Raw genomic sequence first — 27,043 nt, forward strand, 5'->3', positions numbered from 1 at the left:
AATTCCTACAACTGGAAAGCGTTAATTGAGAGAGGCTTTCCAGCTTCAGTGCCTCCCTATTGTGTTTGAACCAAAATAATGCATCCTTATTATTCATGCTTCTCAATTCTCACGAGTTCATTATTAATTTAGGCTGTTTAGTAAATCTGAGATACAACAGCTCTAAGTCAAATTATCCCAACTCCCCTCATTCCATATGGTGAGGGTAAAATGGAAATGCAGCAGCCATGGAGAACCAGGGGAGTGAGAATGTAATCTTGGTGTGTACAGTGGCAGAGGAGGTCGGGGACGACAGATGGTGTTTTAAAAGGCTTAGCTTGGAAAGCTTTGGGTCTACGATCCCAAAGATCTACAAACGGACTCAGTTCCTCTTACCCCATACAATCTCTACCACGGTGTTTAAACACATGCCTTCATTTTCACTCTGCAAGACAAAGTGCCTTCAAAAGCAAAATGTCTGTCAATGTAGGGCAGGGGTTCGTAAAACACTCCTTCAGTTAGCCTGGAGTTCAGAAAAACCAACTTAACTCTGTGGGTAGCAGATAAAGAGCAAGGGAGGAGCCACGGCAGCTTCAGAAGACATCCATGACAGTTTAGAGCATATTCTGCCCTGGGGTTCCTCTGGGACTTAGCCCTCCAGAAGAAACACTTGAACAGTCGCTTATGAGATATTTCACCGGAATCATCAGCTTTTGCTTATATAAGCGACATATATGAAGGAAGGACTTATGAAAACCAGGGGATTTAGAAAAGGAAATGGAACAGGTAACAACAGGTATTTGGACATATTAAGAGTGTGTCAGAGACGGGGAAATGGATAGGAAATGGCACTCATAATATTTAAAAAAGCTGTAATTTCCAGAAGTCATACTTCTTGAAGCAAAAACACATACATACACAGGCGTTCACACACTCACACACACAAAGACAAAATCTAGCTGTCATTGTAGTACAAACCCTATTTCCATATGAGTTGGGAAATTGTGTTAGATGTACAGAATACAATGATTTGCAAATCATTTTCAACCCATATTCAGTTGAATATGCTACAAAGACAACATATTTGATGTTCAAACTGATAAACTTTTTTTTTTTTTTTTTTGCAAATAATCATTAACTTTAGAATTTGATGCCAGCAACACGTGACACAGAAGTTGGGAAAGGTGGCAATAAATACTGATAAAGTTGAGAAATACTCATCAAACACTTATTTGGAACATCCCACAGGTGTGCAGGCTAATTGGAAACAGGTGGGTGCCATAATTGGGTAAAAAAACAGCTTCCATCAAATGCCAAGTAATTCACAAACAAAGATGGGGCTAGGGTCACCAACTTGTAAGCAAATTGTCGAACAGTTTTAGAACAACATTTCTTAACGAGCTATTGCAAGGAATTTAGGGATTTCGCCATCTATGGTCTGTGAAATCATCAAAAGGTTCAGAGAATCTGGAGAAATCACTGCATGTAAGCGATGATATTACAGACCTTTGATCCCTCAGGTGGTACTGAATCAAAAACTGACATCAGTGTGTAAAGGATATCACCACATGGGCTCAGGAACACTTCATAAAACCACTGTCAGTAACTACAGTTGATTGCTAAATCTCTAAGTGCAAGTTAAAACTCTGCTATGCAAAGCAACACCCATTTATCAACAACACTAAGGAATGCTGCTGGCTTCGCTGGGCCCGAGCTCATCTAAGATGGACTGATGCAAAGTGGAAAAGTCTTATGTGGTCTGACGAGTCCACATTTCAAATTATATTTGGAAACGGTGGACGTGGTGTCCTCTGGAACAAAGAGGAAAATAACCATCCGGATTGTTATAGGCGCAAAGTTCAAAAGCCAGCATTTGTGATGGTATGGGGGTGTATTAGTGCCCAAGGCATGGGTAACTTACACATCTGTGAAGGCACCATTAATGTTGAATGGTCCATACAGGTTTTGGAGCCACATATGTTGTCATCCAAGCAACGTTATCATGGACGCTCCTGCTTATTTCAGCAAGACAATACCAAGCCACGTGTTACAACAGTGTGGTTTCATAGTAAAAGAGTGCGGGTACTTTCCTGGCCCGCTTGCAGTCCAGACCTATCTCCCATCGAATATGTGTGGCGCATTACAAAGCGTAAAATAAGACAAGACCCAGGACTGTTGAACGACTGAAGCTCTACATAAAACAAGAATGAGAAAGAATTCCACTTTCAAAGCTTCAACAATTAGTTTCCTCAGTTCCCAAACGTTTATTGAGTGTTGTTAAAAGAAAAGGTGATAAAACACAGTGGTGAACATGCCCTTTCCCAACTACTTTGGCACGTGTCTCAGTCGTGAAATTCTAAGTTAATTATTATTTGCAACAACAAAAAAAAAAAGTTTATGAGTTTGAACATCAAATATCTTGTCTTTGTAGTGCATTCAATTGAATATGGATTGAAAAAGATTTTCAAATCATTGTATTCCGTTTATCTTTACATCCAACACAATTTCCCAACTCATATGGAAACGGGGTTTGTATATGCATAGTTGCATTGCAACTGTAAAAATAATACAGTCAGAGGGGATCATTTTATATTATCTTGGTGACTTAGAAATTGTTTGATATGTCACAATGTAGTTATTTTTATGAGACCGTAATGGTTCTCATATCATTTTTCTTCATCTGAGCTTACATTTTGATCAAAGTGTGTTTAGATTTTGTGCAGTTTAGAATAACTGATCATAGAGTCTGTGATACAAAATGGAAGACATTGAAGAGTTGTGACACATTATTTAGTGCCTACAACTTACATGCCAATTCACATTGGGGAGTGTGCATCGATGGAAAGGAATGGAAACACCAATGCTTGATACAGATTACATCACTTGAAAAACAGAACTATTTGTAGTATGTATGTAACCAGAGGTGGGTAGTAACGCGCTACATTTACTCCGTTACATCTACTTGAGTAACCTTTGGGATAAATTGTACTTCTAAGAGTAGTTTTTATGCAACATACTTTTACTTTTACTTGAGTATATTTATAGAGAAGAAACACTACTTTTACTCCGCTCCATTTATCTACAATCAGCTCGTTACTCGCTACTTTTTTTATCGATCTGTTAATGCACGCTTTGTTTGTTTTGATTTTGTCAGACACGCATTCAAAGTAGGAACTACGCTTGCCTGCGTTTCACCAATCAAATGCAGTCACTCGTGACGTTGGACCAATCAAACAAAACCAGGCAGTCACGTGACCGTCACACGTCGAATCCGACCTCAAAAAGTTGAAAAACTTATTGGGGTGTCACCATTTAGTGGTCGATTGTACGGAATATGTACTGTACTGTGCAATCTACTAATAAAAGTTTCAATCAATCAATCAAAAGTGTAAAGGAAAAAAGACACTTTTTCTTTCAACCGTACTTCCCGTCAAAAGCCTAAAGACTGATCGCACAGTTCCTGTCTTCACAATAAAAGTGCCGCTCCATCACGCCTGCGCTAACAAAATAAGAGTCTCCGAAAGCCAGCGCAAACAAGCGAGCAAGTTACGGAGTTTGCTGCCAATGTATTTCTTGTAAAGTGTATAAAAACGAATATGGAAGCTGGACAAATAAGATGCCAAAAACCTACGACTTTCATGTGGTAATAGACAGAAAAGAAGAACTTTTTTTCTCCTCCATTTGAAAATGTGGACATCAATGCAAGTCATCAGAATCAGGTAATACACCAACTTATATTCTTGTCTTCATGAAAGATAGGAATCTATATGTTAAACATGCATGTATATTCATTAAAACACCTTTAACATGTCAACAAAAACGGCAAAATAAATGACAAAATTATATACATATATATATATATATATATATATATATATATATATATATATATATATATATATATATATATATATATATACATATATATATATATATATATATACACACACAAATATGTATATATATATATATATATATATATATATATATATATATATATATATATATATATATATATATATATGATTTGTGTGTATATGTATATATGAGGTAGATCACCTCGACTTGGTCATTTATTAAGTAATTGATTAACGTTGAAAAACTTATTCGGGTGTTACCATTTAGTGGTCAATTGTAGGGAATATGTACTGTACTGTGCAATCTACTAATACAAGTTTCAATCAATCAATCAATCAATCAATCAATCAATCAATCAATGCCTAATGAGCCTATGGTGCTGTTAAGTTATTGTGGCTCAATTTGCCTTAATTTTTTTTAGTTGAATGTATTATTATTTAATATATAATATTGTTTTAGTTGCTTAAGAGATATTCCTGGCTATGTATTTGCCCATTGCTATTTTTATGTTTTTGTGCATTATTTGTTGCCGTAATCATTAAACAAACAGGTTGCTCATCAGTTACTCAGTAGTTGAGTAGTTTTTTCACAACATACTTTTACTTTTACTCAAGTAAAAATTTGGATGACTACTCCTTACTTTTACTTGAGTAATACGTCTCTAAAGTAACAGTACTCTTACTTGAGTACAATTTCTGGCTACTCTACCCACCTCTGTATGTAACTATAGCCGTTTTAGACTGAATTTATTTTCCTAGTTGTATTCTGTTACAATTTAGTTATGCAAAGCAGTGCAATGTAGGCCATCCGCATAACATTTGACATTGGGTGTACAAAAAAACCCAAACACAAAACGGTAGCAGGGGATTTTGTATCAGGGCTCAAAGGACTCCCAGTTGCTGATGAATCAGTTAGACCTCTAAAATTGGCAATGCACTTTCAAGCTCCTGGTGCATCACAACTGACACAGAATGTAATAGTAGTGCTCTAAAAATGTTCTGTCAGTTTCCCCTAAGCGGGACTCATTTAATACTCCGGAGTGGCTTAAGACAAAAATAACCTTCATTTTCCACATTAGTTTCTATTAAACAGCACCTCTGGGTGATAACAGAAATGTATTACTTGTCATTTTACCCGTTTTAATGGAACAAGCTTCAGCTCAAACTGATTAACTTGTGCTGCTAATTTAGCCGCGTAAAATAAATGTTTGTGAATTTGACCCCCACTTTGGAAAACAAGTCTATAAACTGCAGGTTGACAATTAAACACAAACCTGTTTGGCGGAATACAAATACAAAGCTCTGTGTGGGTGCACTGTGCATCATTGCATATGCAATGGGGGTGGACCACTTAGTGAGACTGTACTCCAAGTGTCATTGAAACCATGAAATAAATATGCGAGATGAGTAATGGTTTGTCACAACTAATGAAAAGACCATTTCATTTTGTCAGTGTGCAGATAATGGAGACATATTTTATTTCATGCTTGGGAACATCTTGACACAATCTCAGTAAGCAGCATTATCTCGTAAAATATATCGAAGCCAATTTTTTGGGTCAAACAGCATGATGACCAGTTGGCCACACTCATTAAGTAATTTCAATTTTAAGATATATGCATGCACATCATACTTACCTCTGTATCATTGTTCAAAAGGCCTTATTTAGCTGGACAAATGGCCTTATAGGACCTATGTACAAATTCTTTAATCTACAGTACCTCAAAATGCAAAAGTCAAAGACTTTACAAAACTTTTGAGCTTCCGTGCTCAGTCATGGCTTTATTCTCCCGTTTGCGCTTAAGAGCTTTTTACACGCATGAAGTTACACACGTTTCTCTCATTTGTATTCTCCCATCCAGCCTCCAGACAGACCCAGTCATGAATGAAGGCGGGCTCAATGCTAATGAGACGGAATTTACCATGACACATTTTGTTTTTAGATGTGCAGAATAATTGAATACAATGTCTCCAATTGAAGTGATCAGAATAGATCTGATAGCTTTCTGGAAGTATTGTTTCATTTATTACATGAGGTGTACACGGCATTCAAACTTCAAGTGCAATAAAACGTTTCACTTTCCTGGGGCGCTGGACATATTGCGGTCTCAGAAGTGCGTAAGAACAAAAGTACTTAAGTCGATGGGAGACTAGGCGGAAATCCAGATCTGACTTGGCACATTTAAGGGTTGCTCCACCCAGAGTGCACATCTTGGATGAAGGTGCGTAGTGACAGACCCAAGTTGACAGGGGATAATGCACTATTGTGCAGCTTTTTCTATTCTAGCACATCAGAGAATATAGGGCCCTTGAAGAACTAGAACAAGCTGATTGATTTACTTATGTCTTTGTTTCCACCTGGTAAGATTCTTAAAATGTTTTTTCATTGGTATCTTTGTAAAACTTCACATTATTGTTCTCAAATATTGTTGGTTAATAATATTTGTTCATTTCTTAAAGCCGTTTTCATGGTTTGAGACAAACACTACATTTCTTCCAATGCTGGTGCTTTGGTACCAAACTATTACTGTGTTCATCGAACCATATTACAACCGTATGGCAGGAGTTCCCCCGAACACTGAAAGAGAAAGTCTCAGGACACTTGATGTGCACTCATGAATAAATACAAACACATACACAGCTGCCTTCTCACATGAACATACATGCAAACTGGTCCTATCTGAAGCATCTGAGCACAGACACACAAAAAACAAAACGTTCCATTTGGCAGAACGGCAATTAGTGTGAGAAGGAAGGCTGGGGTAATACAGAAAGCATCATGGGGACGGGGAGGAGGAGTTTTAGCATAAGAGAATGTTAAATAATTAATTTAAAAAGTGCCAGATAGACCTTAAGGTTACCAGTGTGAGCGAGTTACAGCTGGCTAGCTCATTCTGCTGAGCTACATATCTCATAATGAACATCAGATGGGTGGTTTGGGCTGGCGGGTGAGGATTAAGTCGAGCACTTTAAAGGGGGACATTATCACAATTTCAGAAGGGTTAAAACCAATAAAAATCAGTTCCCCGTGGCTTATTTTATTTTTCAAAGTTTTTTTTAAAATGTTACCTTCCTGGGATATCCCTAAAAAAAGCTTTAAAGTGCTTGAGTTTCGCTATTTGCCTAAGCCACTGTCCATTTCCCTGTGACGTCACATAGCGATTCCGATACAAACAATGGCGAATAGCACAGCAAGATATAGCGACATTAGCTCAGATTCAGACTTAGATTTCAGCGGCTTAAGTGATTCAACAGATTACGCATGTATTGAAACAGATGGTTGGAGTATGGAGGCAGATAGCGAAAACGAAATTGAAGAAGAAACTGAAACTATTGAGCGAATAGCTATTGAAGCTATTCGGCCATGTCTGCGTTAGCATCGCCGGTAAAATGTGCAGACCAACCGATCAGGACTTTCGGATTGACACTGGATCAACTTAAATCTGTCGATTGGTAAGTGTTTGTTTCGCATTAAATGTGGTGGAAGGAAACGCTGGATGTAAATATAGTTTCAAATGTACATACAGGTAGCCTAAATAGCATGTTAGCATCGATTAGCTGGCTGTCATGCCACGACCAAATATGTCTGATTAGCACATAAGTCAATAAAATCAACAACACTCACCTTTGTGATTTCGTTGACTTTATCGTTGGGAATGCATCTGCTTCTAGTGTCGCAGGATATCGAGACATTCTTGCCATCTCTGTGCCATCTCTGTCGTAGCATCGCCGGTAAAAACCAAACGAGGGATTTTCGCATCTCTTGACACTGGAGTAACTTAAATCCGTCGACTACTATTTGTTTGTTCGGCATTAAATGTGGATGGAGGGAAATGCTGGATGTAAGTATAGCTACAAATGAGGCATAATGCTGCAATATGTACACAGCTAGCCTAAATAGCATGTTAGCATTGATTAGCATTCCGTTCTAATCGATGCACATTCTACGTAAATCAACTTGAATCCGTCCCTGTTAGTGTTGTTACACCCTACGACAACACACCGACGAGGCATGATGTCTCCAAGGTATGGGAAAATAGTCGAAAAAAACGGAAAATAAGGTAGGGAAAAATGGCGTTGAGTACCGATGTGACGTCACGTTCTGACGTCGCCGCTCAGAAAGGGATAAACAGAAAGGCGTTTAATTCGCCAAAATTCACCCATTTAGAGTTCGTTAATCGGTTAAAAAAATATATGGTCTTTTTTCTGCAACATCAAGGAATATATTGACGCTTACATAGGTCCGTCGATAATGTTCCCCTTTAAAGACCCAGTGTTGCACTAGCCAAGTTTCTATTTATAAGGATACTAGAAATGTATCAAATCAGATACAGTATGAAGGCGAGTTTATTTATGGCCCTTAATCACAGTGATGGCACCACACCGTCCGTCACTTGTATAGTAATTGTAATATATGGAACTGGTTGCTGACACGACTATGTTTATGTACATCCCTTTTTCCACATAGAGTTGCCCAGCAGTCCAGGTGGTCAGTTCACATTCCGACCATTACCGCCACCTCCCCCACCACCTCACGCCTGCACTTGTGCCCGCCCGGCCCCTTACACTCAAGTCAGTCTGCAGAGGAAGACCATGCCATCGCGATGTCAGGCCACCCAGGGTGTCCAGGGGCCAGACACCGGTTCCGGCACGGACCAGGCACAGCTTCATGACAGCTGGGTGCTGAACAGCAACATTCCCTTAGAGACCAGGTAAGAAAATGCAGCGCATGGGAAAACATTGTTTTCTTGACCTCAAAATTGTTGAATGTACGTTGAAGTTTAATTTGAACAAATGAAACCTCGGCATACATTCAACATCAAATTTGGAACACACATAGAGCTCTCTTTTCCAAAAATGCTTTCAGTCCAAATCCAAGGATTTGTCATTCATAAATGACTGTTCAAATCAGTGTCTCTTTGATAAAGGCCTTACTTTAATTTCCCAAATGAGAACCATAACTTTAAAGACAACAGTTTTATCAGGACCTTGTCACAATATCTGTGAAGCACAATTAAGTAAAGAACTTTATTTGGATGTTTTGAAAGTATACAAAAAAAGTGGAGCAGCACACAAGCCTCATGGGTAATATAACAAGTCTTTGCACACCATCAAAGCCATTGTGGATCTCTCAGGTTTTTTAGGATTCTCTTACCACACCTCTGAAACTCCACCAAGGGACTATTATGAGTTAATACCTCCCAAAACAAAACCAAGTATCTAGCACAAATCCTCTTTTTGGGAACATATTGAAATTCCACCTCCAACTGTGGCACCTGGAAACATTTTTTATCCAAATGCTCAGCTATGAAGTGATGGGTTTTCATCTCATCAAACTGAATTAGGTATTTCCCAGCTGCATAAGTAATAATTGATCATGGAGTTATTCTGCATGTTCTCATTTGTGAGGCTGATTTTGAGAAGGAAGCAGCAAGGTGCAAAATAAATTTAACTTTAATATGTTTGCATGTTTAATGAGACCTCGGTGTGGCTGAAGTCTGGCATTGAGGGTGCGATTGGCAGGCTGCCACACGAGAAGAAGCACTTTTAATAAGTTATGCATTAGACCATAATTAGATCTTATCTCATTTAAAGGAGAGACTAAGAATAGAATCAAATTAGATTCAGTGACCATTTAAATGAATCATCGGCCCGACTAGTGTCATTATACGGACGTGTCAGAGGTGCATTGTAACTAGGGATGGCCGGATACTAGGGGTGTACCGGTAAACACAAATTTCAGTTCGGTACGTACCTTGGTTTAGAGGTCAAAGTTCGGTTCATTTACGGTACAGTAAGAAAACAACCAAATATACATTTTTTGGGTTATTTATTTACCAAATTTGTAAACAATGGCTTTATCCTTTTAAAATTGGGAACACTATAATAATTCTGCCCACGTTAATCCACATTAAACTGCCTCAAGTTGTTGCTTTGATTAAATAAAATGACAAAACCTTTCTTCTACATATAAAAAGTGCAACATTAAACAGTTTCAAGTGAACTCATCAGGCTTAATTTATTACAGCATTTGGGAAGCCTGTAGTTGACTTTTATTATGTAAATGTTACATTTTTATCAACATGTGATAGCAGGGACCCTGCCATTCAAAACTAGGCTGCTACATTACTAATGATTATTGTAACTATAGCTGAAAAAATAGTACAACAGCAATAGGAGAGACTACTCATCCCAGTACACCGTGGAGTTCAATGAAATAATAGACAGACAAGGCTTTGCTGCCCCTAACACACACACACGCACACACACACACACACACACACACACACACACACACACACACACACACACACTCACACACACGCACAGCAAAGTGAGCTAACGTTACGCTAAAAGCTAATTAGCTTTCACCTCAAGCCAGAACTGCGAGCGAGCTGAGCTGCAGTTTAAGTTTTTAGAAAGTCAAAGGGCTCATAGTGATGTTTAGAAAGTAGTTGACTTGGAAGTGTTTAGTATAATTTCGGGGAGAGTCCGCTGCTCCCCTGCTAAATGAATATCTGCTCGACGCTGAAGCAGTGACTCCATGCGCTCTGAATACGCACTGCTGATTGGCTGTTACATCGCTCTGAATACGCACTGCTGATTGGTTTTGTGTGTAACCAATCAGATGGTTGTGTGGGTGGTACAAATGATTGCTGCTGAGACAGAGGCAGAAAGCAGAGCAGCTTGTAAAGACTTACAAACTTGTTCGGTACGCCCGCTTGCCGAACCGAAACCCCCGTACCGAAACTGTTCAATATAAATACACGTCCTGTTACACCCCTACCGGATACCATTTGTGTACGATACGTTAAAGCACAACATATACTGATACCAACCAACATTTTTATTTTTGTTAGAGTTGCAATGTGTATGCTTGTACTTTTCTTAATAGAAACATTAAAAAAAAACTATTTAAAACTCTGCAACAGTTTGTTGCATAATTTTTGTTATACTACTGTATGTTTATGTTGTTTTCCCTCAAAGGAAACAATTTAATTGCCCACATGTTGTGCAACACTGCTGCTTTGTAAACACACGTAGCTTTTAAAAGCTTTTTTGATTGGTCACAGCGGGCCCAGAAGCACTTTTCAAAGATTCAAAGTACACACATAAAATGTAATAAAATAAAATGTTATACTAATGCAGCAATCTTGACAATTACTTCAGTTAGTGTGGCTTAAAATACAAATATTGACATATCCACTTGAAAGCAGTATTTTCCCTTTTAAGGCACCTACTAAATTAAAATACATTTGGTCTCATCAAAATAAAGGATGGATTTTTTTTCTAAAATATTAAGATTTTAGTCTTTAGCCCATTAATATTATGATCATTAATTGAAATGAATGTCCACCAAAGGAAATACAATTCATCATTGTTAAATGCTGTTACTTCTACCAGTGGTTCTTAAACTTTTTTCCACCAAGTATCACCTCAGAAAAGGCTTGGCTCTCCAATAATTACCATCATTAACATACAGAAGCATAGTTGGCCTAAGCATTCATTAAAAACAAGGCAGATGTTTTATTTAACTGGTATATTTATTATTTTGGGAACTTTTGTATTATAAACCATTTGAAAAGTAACATTGTGTTTGAATTAGGGTTGTACAGTATACCTGTACTAACAAAGTACCGCTGTCCTAATGAATTGGAAATGGTACCATACTACCTTTGAAAAATTCCAGAATGGTTTATGTTGCTGTATGGCGGTGACCGAGCCGAGGCGCATGATGTTGAGTGTGTCAAAACGCACACACAAAGTGCATACAAGCAATAACATCGTGGAGGGGGAAGAATGGCAAATAAAAAACAATTCTACTGGTTAATAAAGAAAGTGCGTGAAGCGCAATATAGAGGTATTTGGGCTTCAAAACAAAAAACTGAAAAACGGGACGCTTTTAACAGCAAGTTTTTCTTTAAGACATGCCTCGACAAATAAGGCGATTAGTATCACTACCTTTGCTTCAAACTTAAGTAAACAATTTAATAACAAGCATTCAGATCTGTACAAGGAGTTATAAAGAGTTACAGGTAATAATTGTTGTTAGACATTTCCTGCTGTTCGGCTCCCATGCAGACCGTAGTCGAGGAGCACAGGGCAGACGTTCCCTCTAGGGCCGAAGTTTTCGTCGTGCGTAACACCCTTAAGTTTCCTTGTTATTGGGTCTGCTCAGCTCCGCTTTCGGGTCAAACAAGGTCATCGAGTCATGACAATATTAGTAGATTTGCAGGATACAACCAGACCCGTTCATTACTCGGCGGCACAGTGCACGGGCTCCCTGTCTCTCTCTTTGTTTGCCCACTCACTCAATGACATCACTCAGCCAACACATTGCCATTTTCGCAAACACACACACACTCACACACACACACACACACACACACACACACACACACACACACACTCTATTCTCATAAGTTAACCAGCTCCCCTGCTGTGCACATGTAGATACGCAGACGTGCACACAGCTGCTTGGCTTGATGCCAAATAATAGCAACGCTAAAACCACCCTATAAGCATCAACTATTACAAGTGAAATGACTGAATTTTGTAACAAATTCCTAAAACTAGTGTTTTATCTTTAACAATGTGTGTCTAACCTGCTACATGGCATATCTGTGTACATTTATCCATAGTTTTGTTTTTAGTATTTGCTAATACTTGTGTTTTTCTTAAAGGGGAACATTATCACAATTTCAGAAGGGTTAAAACGAATAAAAATCAGTTCCCAGTGGCTTATTTTATTTTTCAAAATTTTTTTCAAAATTTTACCCATCATGGAATATCCCGAAAAAAGGCTTTAAAGTGCCTGATTTTCGCTATCTGTAAATCCACCCGTCCATTTTCCTGTGACGTCACATAGTGACGCCAATACAAAAAAACATGGCGGATAGAACAGCAAGATATAGCGACATTAGCTCGGATTCAGACTCGGATTTCAGCGGCTTAAGCGATTCAACAGATTACGCATGTATTGAAACGGATGGTTGGAGTATGGAGGCAGATAGCGAAAACGAAATTGAAGAAGAAACTGAAGCTATTGAGCGAATAGCTATAGAAGCTATTCGGCGATCGCCTTCTAACCAACAATTGCATCTTTTAAACACTGGAGCAACTAAATCCGTCAATTGGTATGTGTTTGTTTGGCATTAAATGAGAGTGGAGGGAAAGGCTGAATGCAAATATAGCTACAAATGTACATACAGCTAGCCTAAATAGCATGTTAGCATCGATTAGCTGGCAGTCATGCCGTGACCAAATATGTCTGATTAGACATAAGTCAATAATATCAACAAAACTCACCTTTGTGTTTTCGTTGACTTTATTGTTGGAAATGCGTCTGCTTTGAGTGTCGCAGGATATCCACACATCTCTGTCGTAGCATCGCTATCATCGGTAAAATGTGCAGAACAAACGAGGGACTTTCGCATCTTTTGACACTGGTGCAACTTGAATCCGTCAATTGGTATGTGTTTGTTTGGCATTAAATGTGGGTGAAGGGAAAGGCTGGATGCAAATATAGCTACAAATGAGGCATGATGATGCAATATGTACATACAGGTAGCCTAAATAGCATGTTAGCATAGATTAGAATGCCGTCCTAATCGATGCACACTCCACATAAGTAAACTTGTTCGTGTTGTTACACCCTCCGACAACACACCGAAGAGGCATGATGTCTCCAAAGTACGGAAAACAGTCGAAAAAACGGAAAATAACAGAGCTGATTTGACTTGTGTGTGTAATGTGTTTGAGAAAATGGCGGATTGCTTCCTGTTGTAACGTCACGGGTGAAAGGTCATAACTCTGACAGCGAACAATTGAAAGGCGTTTAATTTGCCAAATTCACCCTTTTAGAGTAATAAATCGGTTAAAAAAACATATGGTCTTTTTTCTGCAACATCAAGGTATATATAGACGCTTACATAGGTCTGGTGATAATGTTCCCCTTTAAAGCACAGACCAGGATTGGCGACTAAAAATCATGAAACATGTAACATACTGTCAATACGGCTTTTTAATCTATTCTAACCTAATATTTCATTGGGCAGACTATATGTAATATGGAAAATTGTTAATTGTGTTTAATGCCTTTTAATTTCTATCTTAACCTTTTAAAATGATTATTTTGCAATTGGAAACCTATGTTCAATGTATTGTAAGATTTCCTATTAAATTGTGTTTGAAGTTCTCTTTACTTTGAAAAGTTTTGAAAAGTATCAATATGAATGTCTGTACTGGTACCAAATTATTGGTATCGGGACAACCCTAGTTTGAATATAGGAAAATAATACACTGTACTTTATAATAAAGTGAATCTTTTGGCATACCACTAATGATACACAACAGTTTGAGAATCACTGTATTCTACATTTCAGAAGTTACTGGCTACTATTGTATTAGTGAAGCAGCTTTATCTTACTTGGTACCCCCTGTTCTCTTATTTAGTTACAGCGGGGCAAAAGAGTATTTAGTCAGCCACCGATTGTGCAAGTTCTCCCACTTAAAATGATGACAGAGGTCTGGAATTTTCATCATAGGTACACTTCAACTGTGAGAGACAGAATGTGAAAAAAATATCCAGAAATTCACATTGTAGGAATTTTAAATCATTTATTTGTAAATTATGGTGGAAAATAAGTATTTGGTCACTTCAAACAAGGAAGATCTCTGGCTCTCACAGACCTGTAACTTTTTCTTTAAGAAGGTCTTCTGTCCTCCACCCGTTACCTGTATTAATGGCACTTGTTTGAACTTGTTATCTGTATAAAAGACATCTGTCCACAGCCTCAAACAGTCAGACTCCAAACTCCACTATGGCCAAGACCAAAGAGCTGTCGAAGGACACCAGGAAAATAATTGTAGACCTGCACCAGACTGGGAAGAGTGAATCTACAATAGGCAAGCAGTTTGGTGTGAAAAAATCAACTGTGGGAGCAATTATCAGAAAAGGGAAGACATACAAGACTACCAATAATCTCCCTCGATCTGGGGCTTCACGCAAGATTTCATCCCGTGGGGTCAAAATGATCATGAGAACGGTGAGTAAAAATCCCAGAACCACACGGGGGGACCTGGTGAATGACCTGCAGAGAGCTGGGACCAATGTAACAAAGGCTACCATCAGTAACACACTGCGCCGACAGGCAATCAAATCCTGCAGTGCCAGACGTGTCCCCCTGCTTAAGCCAGTGCATGTCCAGGCCCGTCTGAAGTTTGCCAGTGAGCACATGGATAATTCAGCAGAAGATTGGGAGTATGTCATGTGGTCAGATGAAACCAAAATAGAACTTTTTGGTATAAACTCAACTCGTCGTGTTTGGAGGAAGAAGAATACTGAGTTGCATCCCAAGAACACCATACCTACTGTGTAGCATGGGGGTGGAAACATCATGCTTTGGGGCTGTTTTTCTGCTAAGGGGACAGGACGATTGATCCGTGTTAAGGAAAGAAGGAATGGGGCCATGTATCGTGAGATTATGAGCCAAAAACTCCTTCCATTAGTGAGAGCTGTGAATGGTTGACTAAATACTTATTTTTCACCATAATTTACAAATACATTCTTTAACATTCCTACAATAGGAATTCCTGGATTTTTCTTTTGACATTCTGTTTCCCACAGTTGAAGTGTACCTATGATGAAAATTCCAGACCTCTGTCATCATTTTAAGTGGGAGAACTTGCACAATCGGTGGCTGACTAAATACTTTTTTGCCCCACTGTATATTTTAATGCAGAGCTCATTCCAATATAGAGGATAATATACATGTATAAACAGTATAAATACAATATAAATGTAATGTTTGCATAAAATATGACCCCAGAAGGGACAAGCGGTAGAAAATAAACGGGTGGATGCTATGACCTTTATTTAAAAAAAATAAAAAACAATTGTGTCTTGTCTAGAACAGGGCCATTTTCCTTTATGCATATAATATCATCCACATACAAATATATAATTCACATATATTAATGTGTATAGAAATATATTGATTAAGAATTGATTGATTAAGACTCTGTTGCATCGCGTGGACATCGGGGGCGGTACCTCTGGATTGGCAGACCGGGGTGGTGGTTCCTGTCTTTAAGAAGGGGTACCGGAGGGTGTGTTCCAACTATCGTGGGATCACACTCCTCAGCCTTCCCGGTAAGGTTTATTCAGGTGTACTGGAGAGGAGGCTACGCCGGATAGTCGAACCTCGGATTCAGGCGGAACAGTGTGGTTTTCGTCCTGGTCGTGGAACTGTGGACCAGCTCTATACTCTCCGCACGGTTCTTGAGGGTGCATGGGAGTTTGCCCAACCAGTCTACATGTGCTTCGTGGACTTGGAGAAGGCATTCGACCGTGTCCCTCGGGAAGTCCTGTGGGGAGTGCTCAGAGAGTATGGGGTACCGGACTGTCTTATTGTGGCGGTCCGCTCCCTGTACGATCAGTGTCAGAGCTTGGTCCGCATTGCCGGCAGTAAGTCGAACACATTTCCAGTGAGGGTTGGACTCCGCCAAGGCTGTCCTTTGTCACCGATTCTGTTCATAACTTTTATGGACAAAATTTCTAGGCGCAGTCAAGGCGTTGAGGGGTTCCGGTTTGGTGACCGCAGGATTAGGTCTCTGCTTTTTGCAGATGATGTGGTCCTGATGGCTTCATCTGACCGGGATCTTCAGCTCTCACTGGATCGGTTCGCAGCCGAGTGTGAAGCGACCGGAATGAGAATCAGCACCTCCAAGTCCGAGTCCATGGTTCTCGCCCGGAAAAGGGTGGAATGCCATCTCCGGGTTGGGGAGGAGACCCTGCCCCAAGTGGAGGAGTTCAAGTACCTAGGAGTCTTGTTCACGAGTGAGGGAAGAGTGGATCGTGAGATCGGCAGGTGGATCGGTGCGGCGTCTTCAGTAATGCGGACGTTGTATCGATCCGTTGTGGTGAAGAAGGAGCTGAGCCGGAAGGCAAAGCTCTCAATTTACCGGTCGATCTACGTTCCCATCCTCACCTATGGTCATGAGCTTTGGGTCATGACCGAAAGGATAAGATCACGGGTACAAGCGGCCGAAATGAGTTTCCTCTGCCGTGTGGCGGGGCTCTCCCTTAGAGATAGGGTGAGAAGCTCTGCCATCCGGGAGGAACTCAAAGTAAAGCCGCTGCTCCTTCACATCGAGAGGAGCCAGATGAGGTGGTTCGGGCATCTGGTCAGGATGCCACCCGAGCGCCTCCCTAGGGAGGTGTTTAGGGCACGTCCAACCGGTAGGAGGCCACGGGGAAGACCCAGGACACGTTGGGAAGACTATGTCTCCCGGCTGGCCTGGGAACGCCTCGGGATCCCCCGGGAAGAGCTAGACGAAGTGGCTGGGGAGATGGAAGTCTGGGTTTCCCTGCTTAGGCTGTTGCCCCCGCGACCCGACCTCGGATAAGCGGAAGAAGATGGATGGATGGATGGATGATTAAGAATTTTTAAAGGGTGCAAAGATTTCCTTTTCGGCTGTTTTTGGTGTGACCACTTTGTGCAGGGGTAGAGTTATTTCTTACGGGTCTCACATTGGGTGTTTATAAAGGAATACTAGATATAAACACTATAGTCCAGTGATCGATACGTTGCCTTTTCTCCATATCACTACCAAAAAATGACAATGTATAGACACATCGCTCATATACTGTATCTGCATCGGTATACCTTGTGAATAGCCCTAGGGCAGTAGACTTTTCAGAAGAGCATGCAGGATCTCTCATTTACTTCCTGTCTCAGGGGAAATTTGCTCCCCAATATAGGACTTCTGAGCTTCCTGTGCATCAGATATTGTCTGAGATGATCAAAAGCAGTGAACTGGAAAGAACAGTGAAACATTTTTAAAGCGCAAGAAGACTTTTGATCCCTGCGGTTTGGCAAATATAACTAAATACAAATCCTGTTTTTATTAATGTGTATTGATAATTAATCATTTTTGACAGTGGAGTGAACATCCAATGAGCATTTGTCATGTCTTTGTCTATTCTTGTTTTCTGAGTGTGTGTGTGTGTGTATGTGTGTGTGTGGGTTTATCTCCTTTTAGACTTGAACTAGCATTGACCCTTAGGGCTGTGTGGCTGCTTTATGTGCAGCCTCTGTGTCCCCCATTTGACTCCCAGCCTTCAGCCCATGCTGAATGGCTGGATGGGCAGAGCTAGGGAGGCCAACAGAGAAGGATGGCTGTCATCTGTCTCTCGTGTTAAACTGCCACAAGGCCACATAAGTTAGACAAAGGGAGCAGGAGAAACACAATGAAAGACTGACAGCCTGACAGCGTGAACAACAGAAAGAGGAACCTTCAAATAAATCCAGTCGGTTTCTGGGTCTTAAAAACTAAACAAAATCCAAACCCTGCCATTGACAGGAGGTTGTTCTGCACTTTATGTTGTCCCTCGCAACGTTGCACTTCCAAGTTTGCAGTTTACTCTCTCGCAGATTGGATTTTTTTTCAAGCATGTCTATGTATTTTTGGCCTATATTCAGCATTTCAAGCATACAATGAACTAGAACATATCAATACTACAATGGTATTAGTCCCTAGATGAGACCAACCCAGTAAGAGTGCACTGTTCAGTCGCTCATTGGCTTAGCCTCTTGCAGCACTATTGGATTAAACGAGTGTAAAGGTAGCTATGAAGGTGTTACTTAATTTTTAGAGTGCTCTCATAATGTTGAAAACCGGTTTTAAACCAGCTTTCTTTGTGGTAATGCATTTACCGTGGTCATGCCCGAAACCAAATAACAGCGAAAAAGCAGGGTTTACGGTAAAGGTATTTTGATGTAACCTGACTCTCGCCAGATCCTTGTAGTTCGCTGAGCGCCACTCAAGGATCTGTGACTTCTCAAAAGGAGATGTATTTCCTAGGCATTGTAAAAAATCATCGAAATCAACCCGTGACGCTGATGAGAACGACGCTGGGAAATCCAAAACAGAACAGCCAACATAGTGGATAATAGGGCTGTGAATCTTTGGGTGTCCCACGATTCGATTCAATATCGATTCTTGGGGTCACATTTCGATAATATATCGATTTTTTTCGATTCGATTCGATTAGATTCTCGATTAAAAAACAATATTTTTCCGATTCAAAAGGATTCTGTATTCATTCAATACATAGGATTTCAGCAGGATCTACCCCAGTCTGCTGACATGCCAGCAGAGTATTAGATTTAAAAAAAAAAAAAAAGCTTTTATAATTGTAAAGGACAATGTTTTATCAACTGATTGCAAAAATGTAAATTTGTTTTAACTATTAAACAAACCAAAAATATGACTTATTTTATCTTTGTGAAAACATTGAACACAGTGTGTTGTCAAGCTTATGAGATGCGATGCAAGTGTAAGCCACTGTGACACTATTGTTCTTTTTTTATTTTTATAAATCTCTAATGATAATGTCAGTGAGGGATTTTTTTTCACTGCTATGCTGAAATTATAAATAATATTGATACTATTGTTGATAATATTCATTTTTGTTTCATTACTTTTGGTTTGTTCTGTGTCGTGTTTGTGTCTCCTCTCAATTCAATCAATCAATCAATCAATGTTTATTTATATAGCCCCAAATCACAAATGTCTCAAAGGACTGCACAAATCATTACGACTACAACATCCTCGGAAGAACCCACAAAAGGGCAAGGAAAACTCACACCCAGTGGGCAGGGAGAATTCACATTCAGTGGGACGCCAGCGACAATGCTGACTATGAGAAACCTTGGAGAGGACCTCAGATGTGGGCAACCCCCCCCCTCTAGGGGACCGAAAGCAATGGATGTCGAGCGGGTCCAACATGATACTGTGAAAGTTCAATCCATAGTGGCTCCAAGACAGCAGCGAGAGTCCCGTCCACAGGAAACCATCTGAAGCGGATCAGCAGCGTAGAGATGTCCCCAACCGATACAGGCGAGCGGTCCATCCTGGGTCCCGACGAGCGGTCCATCCTGGGTCTCGACTCTGGACAGTCAGTACTTCATCCATGGTCATCGGACCGGACCCCCTCCACAAGGGAGGGGGGGACATAGGAGAAAGAAAAGAAGCGGCAGATCAACTGGTCTAAAAAGGAGGTCTATTTAAAGGCTAGAGTATACAAATGAGTTTTAAGATGAGACTTAAATGCTTCTACTGAGGTAGCATCTCGAACTGTTACCGGGAGGGCATTCCAGAGTACTGGAGCCCAACGGAAAACGCTCTATAGCCCGCAGACTTTTTTTGAGCTCTAGGAATCACTAATAAGCCGGAGTCTTTTGAACGCAGATTTCTTGCCGGGACATATGGTACAATACAATCGGCAAGATAGGCTGGAGCTAGACCGTGTAGTATTTTATACGTAAGTAGTAAAACCTTAAAGTCACATCTTAAGTGCACAGGAAGCCAGTGCAGGTGAGCCAGTACAGGCGTAATATGATCAAACTTTCTTGTTCTTGTCAAAAGTCTAGCAGCCGCATTTTGTACCAACTGTAATCTTTTAATGCTAGACATGGGGAGACCCGAAAATAATACGTTACAGTAATCGAGACGAGACGTAACAAACGCATGGATAATGATCTCGGCGTCTTTAGTGGACAAAATGGAGCGAATTTTAGCGATATTACGGAGATGAAAGAAGGCCGTTTTAGTAACGCTTTTAATGTGTGACTCAAAGGAGAGAGTTGGGTCGAAGATAATACCAAGATTTTTTACAGAGTCACCTTGTTTTATTATTTGGTTGTCAAATGTTAAAGTTGTATTATTAAATAGAGGTCGGTGTCTAGCAGGACCGATAATCAGCATTTCCGTTTTTTTGGCATTAAGTTGCAAAAAGTTAGCGGACATCCATTGTTTAATTTCATTAAGACACGCTTCCAACTGACTACAGTCCGGCATGTTGGTCAGCTTTAGGGGCATGTAGAGTTGGGTGTCATCAGCATAACAGTGCAAGCTAATACCGTATTTGCGTATGACGTCACCTAGCGGCAGCATGTAGATGCTGAAGAGTACAGGGCCAAGGACCGAACCCTGGGGAACTCCACACGTTACCTTAACATAGTCCGAGGTCACACTGTTATAGGAGACGCACTGCATCCTATCAGTAAGATAAGAGTTAAACCATGACAGGGCTGAGTCTGACATACCAATTCGTATTTTGATACGCTCTAATAAAATATTATGATCGACGGTATCGAAAGCAGCGCTAAGATCGAGGAGCAGCAACATAGATGACGCATCAGAGTCCATCGTTAGCAATAGATCATTAGTCAATTTTGCGAGGGCTGTCTCAGTCGAGTGATTTGCCCTGAAACCGGATTGAAAGGTTTCACATAGATTGTTAAACGCTAAGTGCTCATTTAGCTGCTCCGCAACAATTTTTTCGAGGATTTTCGAAATAAAGGGAAGGTGAGACACCGGTCGGTAGTTTACCATGAGGTCAGGATCGAGGTTAGGTCTTTTAAGGAGAGGATGAATAACCGCTTTTTTGAATGCAACGGGAACAGTGCCCGAGGAAAGTGATAAGTTTATAATATTTAGCACTGATGGACCTAATAATACAAAAAGCTCCTTGATAAGTTTCCCAGGAAGTGGGTCAAGTAAACATGTTGTTTGTTTTATTCCATTTACACGTTGTAACAATCCTTCTAATGTTATTTCATCAAAACGAGAGAAACTATTTTGGATATTTGCAGTATCCGCCGTATATACAATCGTATCTGTGTTACTATAACCCCGTTGTAGCTGGGACGCATTGTCTTTAATCTCCTTTCTAATAAGTTCAATTTTCTTATTAAAGAACTTCATAAAGTCATCTGCCGAATGGGTGGAGCTACTGGAAGGAGTCCCTTGTTGGGTTAGCGATGCTACAGTACTAAACAAAAAATTTGGATCGTTTTTATTAATGCGGATGAGATTTGAGTAATAATTAGTTTTAGCTAAGGTAAGCATGCGTTTATAAGTTATTAAACTATCACTCCATGCTTGATGGTGCACCTCAAGTTTAGTCGTGCGCCATTTGCGTTCCAGCTTTCTACATAATAATTTCTGAGCTCTAGTTTCTTCAGTAAACCATGGCGTACGCCTATTTGGAGCCTTTTTTAACTTCAGCGGTGCTATACTATCAATGGTTTCGCGCAGGGCGTTGTTAAAGTTGTTAGTGAGGTTATCAATAGAGCCCACATACTTTGGGAACGGTGCCATTACCGAGGGCAGTAGGTCCGCAAGAGTCGTCGTTGTGGCAGCATTAATGTTGCGGCTGCTATAGCAGTTATTATTCTTATTAGCTTGCCGAACATGAGTCTGAACTTCGAATTTTATAAGGTAATGATCGGACATTACTTTAGTACACGGGAGTATCATAACTTTGGAGACGGTGATACCTCTGACAAGCACTAGGTCTATCGTATTGCCGCTGCGATGCGTCGGTTCATTTATTATTTGTGTAAGACCACAGCTATCAATTATAGTCTGGAGCGCCACGCACGGTGGGTCCAATGGGGTATTCATATGGATATTAAAGTCCCCCATTATAATTATATTATCGGCGTGCGTCACTAGATCAGCAACAAACTCTGAGAATTCACTAATAAAGTCCGAATAGGGCCCTGGGGGGCGGTAGATAACGGCCAGGCACAGAGGCAGAGGTGTGGCAGACTTCATAGAAAGCACCTCAAACGATTTATATTTATTATTTAAGTTAGGACTAAAGTTAAAGTTTTCGTTGTATATTAGTGCGACACCCCCTCCCCTTTTGAGGTGACGGGCAATATGCGCATTCGTATAGTTAGGAGGGGATGCCTCATTTATCGCAAAAAACTCGTCTGGTTTAAGCCAGGTTTCGCTAAGACCGATGACGTTAAGGTTGTTGTCTCTAATGACCTCATTGACTAATAACGTTTTGGGAGACAAAGATCTGATGTTTAGAAAGCCCATATTATAGGTAGTGGGCTGTTTTAAGGAGTTGTTGATGAAATTATCCGTCGTAGCAATATTAATAATGTTACGTTTATTATGCGCAGTGTACTTAAAATAATTACGACCATATCTAGGAATTGATATGACGGGAATTTTCAGATTGTCTACTTGGCGCTGCGATAAACTGAACGCATCATAATTTGCCACCTCAGTAGAGCGCATGTCTAACTCTGACGTAGTCATAGACACAGTAGAAAAAACATTTTGTGAGTTGTGTATTATTCTACGAAAATTGCTATGTGTACAGGGATCATCCAGCCTGGCGCTGGCTAGTTCTAACTTAACTGACTCCATACCCAGGCTAGCAGGCTCTGTAATTGCCTGTGACCGGGCTTGCTCTAGTGCAGTTAGTCAAATGTGGCTCAATGCGAAGTCTATGTTCCGAGACAAGAGGATAGCGCCTTCCTGGTTAGGGTGAAGGCCGTCTCTCCTCAGCAAGCCAGGTTTTCCCCAGAAAGAGGGCCAATTATCAATAAACGTAAATCCCTGTTGTCTGCAGAAGCTATCCAGCCACCTGTTAAGAGAGACTAATCTGCTATATCTCTCATCATTGCCTCTCCCAGGCAGGGGGCCAGAGACAATTACTCGATGCCTGGACATCTTTCTGGCGAGATTACAAGCCCTGGCTATGTTTCTCTTTGTAATCTCTGATTGTCTCATCCTAACGTCATTGGAGCCAACGTGTATTACTATATTCGCATAACTAGTGGTGCGGTTAGCCTGCCGTACGTGTTTATTAGACCTGTTGCGAGTTAGCTCCCTAAGATTAGCTTCAATGTCAGGTGCTCTGCCCCCGGGAATACACTTAATTGTGGCTGGTTTGCTAAGCTTTATGTTTCGGGTGATGGAGTCCCCTATGACTAAAGTGTGGTGCCCGGTAGACTGGGGTGTAGGACTAGCTAAAGGGCTAAATCTATTATGCGTCTCAACCGGTACACCGTAGCTTGTAGGCCGATTAGGGCTGCTACAGGCTGGGCTAGTTAGCTCGCTACAGCTAACGCTAGCAGATGTGTCCGCAACATGTAAAGTTACGAAATTACACTGCTCTAACTGGCGGACACGGCTCTCCAGCAAAGCCAACCTATCCATGAGTTAAGTGCACGAAGCGCAGGAAGCCATACTCACAGAAACTTTCCGTCGCCGAGTGTGGTGCCAGCTGTCTTCGGGAAGTGATGGTCACGGTGGCGGGGGAGAAGCTTCCTTCAGACCGGCGCTGCCTTTCTCCGCTAGCCTCGTTAGCTTAGCAGCTAGCTAGCTGAGGGCGGAGTGGTGAGACAGAGATCGGGTGATTTGCAAGTTAAATGGAACTATTAAATATGTTCGATAAGTTGTAAATAAAGCTGCAAAACAGTTAAAATCACACAGATAGAACGATACTTAGCTTTTTTGCAACAAGAGCAGTCGGCGAGCAGTCATTCACGTTGACCCAGATTGCTCTGTTTATTGCAGTTCTGAGTGTTGCTGGGTCAGGTTTGGTTTTGGAATTGGATTGCATTGCTATGGTATTGCTGTGTAGTGGTTTGTTGGATCGGTTAAAAAATAAATAAATAAATAAAAAATTAAAAAAATATATATATTTTTTAAAAATGAGAATCGATTCTGAATCACACAACGTAAACGATTCGATTCGTATTCGAATCAATTTTTTCCCACACCCCTAGTGGATAACGACAGAGCGAAAAGTTAGATAACTTTTACTGAAACAGAGCAGCAATGTCAGTAGACGATCGATGTCGTTTGTGCAAAGAAAATATGCAGAATCAATGTTAGCACACAGTTCCTCGCTGCGTGCCGCCATTGTTGTTTGAATCAAACAGTCGCTTCGGCGCTACGTCACATCAATGAAATCCCTCCCGGCGATCCTGATTGGTTCATTATTGTTTGCTATCTTGAAGGAGTTTGCAATGCCCTCCGGTCCAGATCCTTGTGTGGAGCTCAACAAACTACAAGGATCTGGCGGGAGTCAGGTTCATTTTGATGTGATCCGTGTCATAAATTGATAGTTAAATTTCCTGCAACTATCTTGACAAAATGTCTGTGATTCGGTAGTGTCTCTTCTTTCATGTACTGTTCTACTCTGTTCACTTTTGGAGTGAATATATCATAGTGAGTTATATTCAGTATGAGGATTCTCACATAAGACAAAGCGATGGCATGGACTTTGTTGCATCCCGGTGTTCTCCGATGCTATCATTCTGCTGTCTAGCTCCACATTAATGGCTTGTCCTCCAAAGGCCCTTGAAAGACCCAATAGCAGCCCGTGACCTCACACCCTCTGCTGCATGAACAGACAAGAAGTCAGGAAAAGCTGTGCATTGCTCTGACATATCACACTTCCACCCACTATTAATGCCACGAGGAGAGCACAAAGTGACCAGGGGCAGGATGTAAGAACACTTTTTTAAATAAAAAACAAGTATAGTTTCCTAATCACCAGCAGTCAGTGGTGGGCAATCAGAACTGTCTATGCTGGATTAAACCCCTTTAGAACCACTGAACTGAATTTTCTCCTTAAATTCTAGTATTTCTTATAAAACTGTAAACATTTTTCCCGAACAGTCTGTTTTTTTCATTCTGTAGCGGGTCTATTAAAGTTAAAGTACCAATGATTGTAACACACACACTAGGTGTGGCAAAATTATTCTCTGCATTCGACCCATCACCCTTGATCACCCCTTGGGAGGGGGGATGAGTGAAGCAGTGGGCAGCTGTTTAAACTCTATCTAATAAGAAGAGGAAATAACTTTGCAAAAACTGCTTAAAATAATGTAAATTTTCCTGCCAAGACCCACTTTTGCAAATTGCATACTTCCCCATTCCGCATATTTCTGCTTCCTCAGCTGACACCTTACAGTCCTTCCTTCCATTACCGGAACACAATATAAAATGAAATGATTCATTGCACTTCATTTTAGATTTTATCTTCATTTAAAGCGCTCTTTAAGAAAATTACTTCCTCTCAGTCTTAATAATGCAGTCGTATAAACTGAGCAGGCATTCGGATGAGTTCAAAACGAAAAAAGTAAGTCAGAGATTTTTCTCAGTCATACTAGAATAAGGGTCTCTTCTTTTTTTCTTCTTTTTTTTTCTAAGATGGCGCCACTGTGGTGGCTGCTGGCGGCAGGAGCTCTGTGCTCTTGTGTCATCCTTTTGTGTTTCTGGTGTTTCCCTCTTGTTTTTATGTGTTTTTTTTTTTTTTTTTTGCATTTTGGTTTGGGACCCTTTGGGGCTGTGCGACAAGGGGTGGCACTTTCTGGCTTCTGCGGTGCTTTTTTGTGGGCTTCTGGATCTGCCTCCTGGGAGCTTTTTGGCCGTGGGAACCAGCTGCTGGGTCTTTGCCACACCGGAGTCAGTTTAGAGAGACTGGAGTAGAGGCGATGCGTCTGAAGAGACAGGGCTGTGGAGCTGGCGCCAGAACGGACGGGCTTCACAGTTTCTTGGCTGAATGAGCGTGTATCTGACGCTTCGGTGTCCTTGGACGCATCCTCACTCACTCATCCATGCGGACTAGACGCTGGCCGAGAGTTGGTGGGCGGCCGAGGGTGGAGTCGGCTCCCTTGGTTGCTTTGTTGGGTCTGCTCCTGTCTCTGGCCATGCTCCCCCCACCCCTGCAGACGATGGGGTGGAACACCGCAGAGGCGAACACAGTGTCTGTAGGTGTTGAAATTATGTTTTTGTTTGGTTGCTTGTCCATGCATGGTGCAATTGTGTGTGCGCAACTTATATTATTGGTTGCTTATTATTATTATTTTTGTTGTTGTTTTACTTTTGTGGTTAGAGGTGGCTGTTTGCATCAGATATGCTATTTTAATGTATTTAATGTCCTTCATGTTCTTTGATGTTTCCCTCTTAAACAAATGTTTATGTGTGTACCATGATCTGATTTATGTGGACCCCGACTTAAACAAGTTGAAAAACGTATTTGGGTGTTACCATTTAGTGGTCAATTGTACGGAATATGTACTGTACTGTGCAATCTACTAATACAAGTTTCAATAAATCAATCAATGCTATGGCTGTGAAGTTTTTTTTCGTTGGCCTCAATCTGGACTCCCTCTCCAGTGGCCCAAGGTCAGACTGATTTTTTTTTTTTCTCTTAAACTGATGTAAGTTTATCTTTTTGTTTTGTTTTTTATGGAAATTTGTATGCTAATTTATAAGACATAAGAAATGAAAAACACACAACTAATACACTATAAATTGTATATTTACGATATGTGCCTTTGCGAGCTAGTCCGCCCGACTACAAGTGAATTTGGAAA

At 40.7% G+C, this 27,043-nt stretch overlaps 1 protein-coding gene across 1 annotated transcript in view; it reads left to right on the forward strand.

Annotated features, from left to right (window-relative positions):
* The window catches only part of tenm1 (teneurin transmembrane protein 1), a 561,054-nt gene that overhangs the window by 202,352 nt on the left and 331,659 nt on the right, over positions 1 to 27,043 (forward strand). Inside the window, exon 4 of the mRNA XM_061901744.1 lies at positions 8,305 to 8,548. Coding sequence (XP_061757728.1) covers positions 8,305 to 8,548 — 244 coding nt within the window. The remainder of the gene's footprint in view (positions 1 to 8,304; positions 8,549 to 27,043) is intronic.

Source organism: Nerophis ophidion, linkage group LG05 (assembly GCF_033978795.1).
Source record: "Nerophis ophidion isolate RoL-2023_Sa linkage group LG05, RoL_Noph_v1.0, whole genome shotgun sequence".
NCBI lineage: Eukaryota > Metazoa > Chordata > Actinopteri > Syngnathiformes > Syngnathidae > Nerophis > Nerophis ophidion.